Here is a 6,523-nt window from a genome sequence, read left to right on the forward strand (position 1 = left end):
TCGTTTGCCTACAGCAACAACCGAGATATGTTAGCAAAGAGTGTTTAATCTAACATTTTATTCTCCTACTCCAACAAAAAATTATGTTACCTTAGAGTAATTTTATTTTTTTAAAAAAGTGGGGCCCACGTGGGGGCCATTGTGGGGCCCACGTGGGGGCCACTGTGGGGCCCACGTGGGGGCCATCAAGTTGCCAGGTGGCAGCAGCTAAATTGGCAACATATTTTTCCTATACTGCAACAGTTTTGAAATACAAGTTTTGCAACATTTAAATAGGCTACTGCAACATTTTATCCAAAAAAATTTGCAATTCTACTGTTAAAATACAATACTTCCCAAAATTTGTCCATCATTTCAACAAACCATTGTAAACATACAAAAACCAACATCAAATCCAATTTACTCCAACATCAAATCCACAGCTAAACCAACATAATATCCAGAATCGACCAACTACCAGCAAACTAACAGTTTAATAACAAAAAGTCTAGATATATAACCCCATACTATTAGCTAGTCAAAATAACTTCAAAGAACCAAAGTCTAAACAACCATACTATTAGCAAACTAGAAGCTGGTGCCTTTAGTCATTGGTGTGCCATCGTCATTGTCACTGGCCACATGTGCACACAGCTCTGTAACATCAATTGTGAACGGGTTTGCTTCACCAAGTTTCTTAAGGACCGATGCCAAATTTTGTTGCACCTTCCTGTTTACCTGCTCATCTACCTCTTCTTGGATTTTCTTCACTTTTTCCTCGACTTCAGCAGCAAGGCCTTCCTTAATTTTTGTTGTCAATTCTTTGACATATGTATCCGTTGGAGCAGCAGCTGATAGTTTTTGCGGCTTCTTGCATCTCCCTAAGAGCCAAGTCGGGCCATGCTCTTTATCCAAAAGCATTTCATCAGCAGCCTCCCCGGAATTGATTTTTTTGTTAATTTTATCCTACAAAAGTACAATAACATGAACATAAACGAGCAAATGCAAAACAGAGAAAACTGAAAGGGCAAATATTATGTGTAACTGATTAAGTTAAATACTTACAATTTTCTTTTTCATTGTTTTAGTACTGGTCTTGTACTCGCGTCCTGCATCACGAGTCCGAGTTTTCACAAAAACCTCTGCATCACATGGTTCAGACTCATCTGGGGCATTCTTTTTCTACAAAAATAGATTATACGAGACATAAATTATCGAACAAGAAAGCCAGAAATCATTAATTTAAATTAGATGACCATATACCATTTTGTGTCGAAGCTGTGCGATACTTTTAGGACCAAGAGTGTGAGTCTCGGTATATGACTTGCGGCTATTTGAATTTTTCCTGGCTTTATCCTACAAAAAATTAAACGAAAGTTGAGCAACTTATACTATGTTCCCAAGACAATATTTAGTGCCTAAAATCACAAGTATACCTGAATACTTTCATCATTCCAATATTCCAACAGCAATTTGAACCTCTCAAGTGGAATATCATCAGGCCTATTTTGGAGCCTGGATATAAGGGTTGCTTTCCCTCTTCAAGATGGGCATAAAATTTTTTAGCATCGACATTTGGTCCATTAGGCTGATGAAACATCTCATCTAGGTTATCTTCGAAATTTAAATTATTCTCTTTATCCCCTAAATCAAGATCCTCGTCGTTAACTGGCTGGAGAGGAATCTGTGCAATTCCCACAATCCATTCAGAGCACAAAGGCGAATGGCCATTGCAGATGAGATGATCGTATATAAGGTCCTGACTATGCCACTTTATGTTTTTACATATTCTACAGGGGCATGTCATTTCATCACCTACGGCTACGTTAGGGAATGCATTCCGAATAAAGGATTTTATTCCTCTGATGTACTCGACACTATACTTTGGAAGGTTTATCCAAGTATTATCCACATCGTCCATGGCTACAATTAAGACAATTCAGTTTATTTATTATTTAGGTCACATAAACAAACGATTTCAATGCCTTTCCTAGACAAGACCATTATTTTACTTTATATATTGAAGATCATATATGGATTATACTTAAAATAAAACATTCAAAACCTATATGTTTATTATGGTAACCTATACAGGGGTTAACATATCTGCCATGTACTACCTCATCCCAGGGGTTAAGATAAACAGAATATACATATATGTCATAATTTATAGTTTCACTTTCAAATATAAGACCAAACACATGCATATTATTAATCATACAAATCATTAACAACAATATTCTTTTAATCAGGTAAGTCATACATAGAAATTTATCGCAATTCCCTTAAGTTATATATAGAGTATACATAGAGTTTATGAGCCAAGATAATATGTTATGGCATCTAACCAACTAGCTCACAATATCTACAATGGAATCTTACATGTATGGCAGCAGAGCACAAAAATATACAAATGTTCAACAGAGAATCAACACCAGCTACTCTTAATTGTCAAATTTTTTAAGTTATAAACAGAGCATACATATAGAAACCACAAAACAGAGTCATAACTGGTCACCAGAACAACCTATTTCAAGCATAAATATTTAATAACAAGTCCTGGACACATACACTTACCACAAAATATAAATCAAATGTTAACTAGTAACAAATATTAACTACAAAATGCAACAAATAACAAATGCCACAAAATGAAAACAACAAAGATTCATAAAATGCAATTCCAAACCCCTAATAAAAACAAAAATCAGATAACTTCCCTAATAAAAACAAATAACAACAAAAACAAACCCAAAAACTCAAAAATGTTGAAGCAGAGAGGGAGATACCTGTAGCAAAATCTTTAAACTGAAACCCTAATTTTAAATCCTTTAAATGAAATCCTTAAAATCAACCGAAGAAGCCCTGAAAATAGAAAATAAAGTTAGATTAACAGCCCCCACTATATACAAATGAAAAAAATTAAATCAAAGCCACCATACCTAATTCCAAATGCAAAGCCTCCGCTGAAAATACCTGAAATCAAAGATAAAGTACGATTAGATGTAGTTTAAAAGAAGAAAGACCTGTAAATGGAAGAAAATAAAGAAATGAAGCCCTGATTTAAAGAGAGAAACCCCTAGTTAGGAGTATCAAAGCATCGAGCCCTCAAACCATGCCCTAACTTGAAATCCAAACCTGAGATGAGAGAGATGTGCTGATGAGAGACCAGAGAGACCAGAGCGACGAGAGAGACACGGTGAAAAGAGAGAGAGGCGACTGTGGGGGTGAAAAGAGAGAGAGAGAGACGAGATGTGGGGGTGAAGAGCGAGAGAGGACTGTGTGGAAAATGAGAGATGACTGAGTGTGAGTGGAAAAGGAAGTGAAAAAATGGGGCGGGGTGTTAGTGAAACAAAGTCCCGCTGCTTGTCTGATTTCACCGGGAACCACGCCCGCTTGTTCAAATAAACATATATACATATATTTAGTTTATATTTTATTTTTTTGTTTACATTTTATTTTACTTTTTAAATAAATAAACATATATTTATTATTTAAAATAAAATCATTCACCTATTAAATTATTTAATATTTTATATAATTTTTTATATTTTTAGTTTATATTATTACATAACTTCTATTTTTATTTTTAATACAAGTAATTACTTTTTTCTTTAATTTTAAGTTAAAATATTATTTTCACATTTTAATAGCTTAAGCTAACATATTTGTCTCCATGTTGCACCCTTAAACACTTTCTAACAAAGGCAACATCCCCTTTTTGGCTAAGCTAACATGAAAAATATTATGTTGCGGAAGGGTGAAAGTAGTGTAGCTAAGGTAACATTTTTTAGCAACATTTACAAAGGTCGCGTTGCGATAGGCCTTTTATGGCGTAGTGCATTACCTATTTAATATTTATGAATAAAATAATCATCTCTCTCCTTCTTTCTTTGTCTATTCTCTCCTTTTCCCCTTCTCTCTCAAATTTATTATTAAAATAATTTTAGGAGAACAAATATAGGAATTACTATTGGAGTTGACACTAAAAATAGATTACCTAAATTACTAAGACACACTAGCACTCATTATTTTATATTATTTATAAGTAATAGGATAGGCAACCTATTGGACTTGCTCTTAGCCAAACACCCACATTAACTCATTCAAACTTATACTTGTACTCCCTCCATCCCAAATTAGATGAGCTAGATATTTTGAGCACGTAACTTAAGATGACCGTCTAGTTCCGATATTTATTTTTATAATATTTTTTTTGTAAACGAAAATTTCATATTTAATTTTTTATTTGCAAAAATAAAATTATAAAAATAAGTAATGTAGCTATGTGGTCAATGAACTTTAAAATGCGTGCTCAAAGTCAACGAGCTCATCTAATTTGGGATGGAAGGAGTATTTTTTAAAATATATTTAGATCCCCTAATACCCGCTATTCAGTATTCAGTCATATATGCAGTAGTAATTACTCCCTCCGTCCCTCCCATTTCTTATCGTTTGGGTTGGGCACGGAGGTTAAGAAATATGTATAAAGTAGTGGAAAGAGAGGAGGAAAAGTGGGTGAAGTGGTGGGACCCATTGATTTTTAATGTATAAAAAGAAGATAGTGGAGTAAAAGTAGTGTGAAAAAAAAAAAGAAAAGTGAAGAAGTGGTGGGACCTATTGACTATTTTGGATAAGTTTTGAAATGTAAAAAATTGGATGGGAAATCTCAAAAAGGAAAGTGTAAAGAAATGAAGGGGACGGAGGGAGTACTAATTACTCAAATCTCAAAAAAGTCAATTTACAAATTATGTGGATACCAATTATTGCACGAAAGAAAAGAAAGAGACACGATAGAAGACGTCCAATACTGTCTCGTCCTAGCACATGCAATTGTGTAAACATTACTCGTACAACCACAAGAATATAGATGTGTATGCTTACACATGGGATACAGAAAGGATCACACCCTTATTATTATTTTCTCTTGACAGAAAGGATCACACACTTAACTAGAAGGTTTTCGAGATGTGGTCTACAAATCAGACACAAGTATAATAATTCTTGCATTATTAAACAAAAACATACAGTATTGACACCGGTCCTAGTGGTCGAATACACAAACTCTGATTTCTTGATTATACAGAGAGGTTGGGGACATTTTGCTTTGTCCTCACGAACCAAACAAAATGTACAAATATAATTTTAAAATCATCATGACAGGCTTATAATTTAAACAAATACAGGTGGGAAAAAAAAATTAAACACTTATCTATTTGTAATGATTATTTTCCGTCACCGAAAATTAATCTTCAAAGAACTTGCTATTCGTTGGGTCACGGGTTTGAACTTCAGCCGGAACTGGGGGTATGGTACGTATTATGTGATGATCTTGGGAGATAAACCAGGGACTTGGAGACTGCACAAGTGGATTTGCATGAATTAGTGTACATGCTCACAAACCCTAACCGATCACTTAGAGTTCTTGTTATTCTCGAAGATTTCCAGAAATGAGCAATGCTGCCTTGCCCATCATTGCCTTTAGAGCACTCGACTAATGCCGCGAAAAAAGGGTCTTTTCGGAAAGATTTGGTTTTTTGAGCTAGATTTGCAGCTGGAGGCGGTGGGAGGAGGCTTATATCGTTGCATTTTTTGTTGGAGAGATGTTTATTTTTGGGGATTCCGGGGATTTGTTCCCACGAGAAGGGGACTTGGCCGGAATGGAGAGGAGTGGAAGGGCTAAAAGGGGAATTATTTTCGTCCAAGGAAAATGAGGCGAGAGATGAGTTGGATGATGAAAAAGAAGGCGAAGAGGAAAGGGAGAGCGTTCTCCGAGAAGATGGGCGGGGAATGAGGGGGGAGAATAGAGAGTGATCTGGTGGATCATGGACAAGTTTTTGGGCACGGCTGCTGGATGGTGCAGAGGAAGCCATGACTTTTTGGTAGTGGTTGATGTGTGTTTGAAATGAGTCCTCTTTTGTTCTATTTCTTGTGGGTTAATGTGGCTTTATGTTTATGGCCCTGTTTGGAAGTTAGAGGATTGAGCAAAAATTAGAGGTTTGGGCTAAATTAGAGGTTTGACCAAAAGAATCATCTAATTTGGGTGTTTGGTTGTTAGCGGATTGTAATAGCGGTTTGAGCTCAATAAGCTAATTTTCAAAAAGCTAAGTGGAGGAGCTTTTTGGATTAGAGGTTTGTGATTGTGTCTAAAAAAATACAAACAGTTAGTTCAAACAGCTAACTACCAAACAGATTTAGACAAAACAGCTAATCTAAATCCGCTAGTCAAAACAGCTAATTAAATCCGCTAGTCAAAACAGCTAATGAATCCGCTATCAGCTAACCGCTAACAGCTAATTCCCAAACAGGGCCTATATATATGGGCGCGGTGGATGGATGGATGGATGTAGTAATCGAGTGTCACTTTCGATGTTTTGTTGAGTGAAAGGAAGAGGGGTGGAGTGGCCCAAGAGAGAGAGATTTTTAACTGACGAAGACGACCCCATAGGCATTATGCCAACTTGTAGAAAGTTTAAGGGCCGGAAAAGGGTGGAAAATTTTATTTAACATCATTTGTAAATATATTATATTATATTTAATTCTA

The 6,523-nt window shown here is 35.6% G+C and overlaps 1 protein-coding gene across 3 annotated transcripts; it reads right to left on the minus strand.

Moving 5' to 3' along the window:
• Positions 1–332: 332 nt before the first annotated feature.
• LOC108214294 (uncharacterized) lies at positions 333–5,921 on the minus strand. Of its 3 annotated transcripts, none has more exons than XR_010290006.1 (6): positions 2,922–5,272; positions 2,769–2,844; positions 1,416–1,663; positions 1,243–1,335; positions 1,045–1,161; positions 333–945 (listed from the first exon to the last, which is right to left on the minus strand). XR_010290006.1 is itself a non-coding variant. In XM_064089315.1 (6 exons), the coding sequence occupies exons 4-6, from the start codon at positions 1,243–1,245 to the stop codon at positions 568–570; spliced, it is 498 nt and encodes a 165-aa protein (XP_063945385.1). In that variant the 5' UTR covers positions 1,246–1,335; positions 1,416–1,902; positions 2,769–2,844; positions 2,922–5,272; the 3' UTR covers positions 333–567. The 3 variants fall into 3 exon arrangements, 1 of the variants encoding a protein (XP_063945385.1); XM_064089315.1 differs by having other exon boundaries at positions 1,416–1,902; XR_010290005.1 differs by lacking the exons at positions 333–945; positions 1,045–1,161 and having other exon boundaries at positions 1,416–1,902; positions 2,922–5,921.
• Positions 5,922–6,523: the final 602 nt, after the last annotated feature.

Source organism: Daucus carota, chromosome 3 (assembly GCF_001625215.2).
Source record: "Daucus carota subsp. sativus chromosome 3, DH1 v3.0, whole genome shotgun sequence".
Taxonomy (NCBI): domain Eukaryota; kingdom Viridiplantae; phylum Streptophyta; class Magnoliopsida; order Apiales; family Apiaceae; genus Daucus; species Daucus carota.

Bases quoted from the DNA above. Each gene is read 5' to 3' on its own strand.
- LOC108214294 (XM_064089315.1), bottom strand. The intron at 946-1,044 runs GTAAGTATTTAA...GTACTTTTGTAG, and splicing joins AAACAATGAAAAAGAAAATT to GATAAAATTAACAAAAAAAT.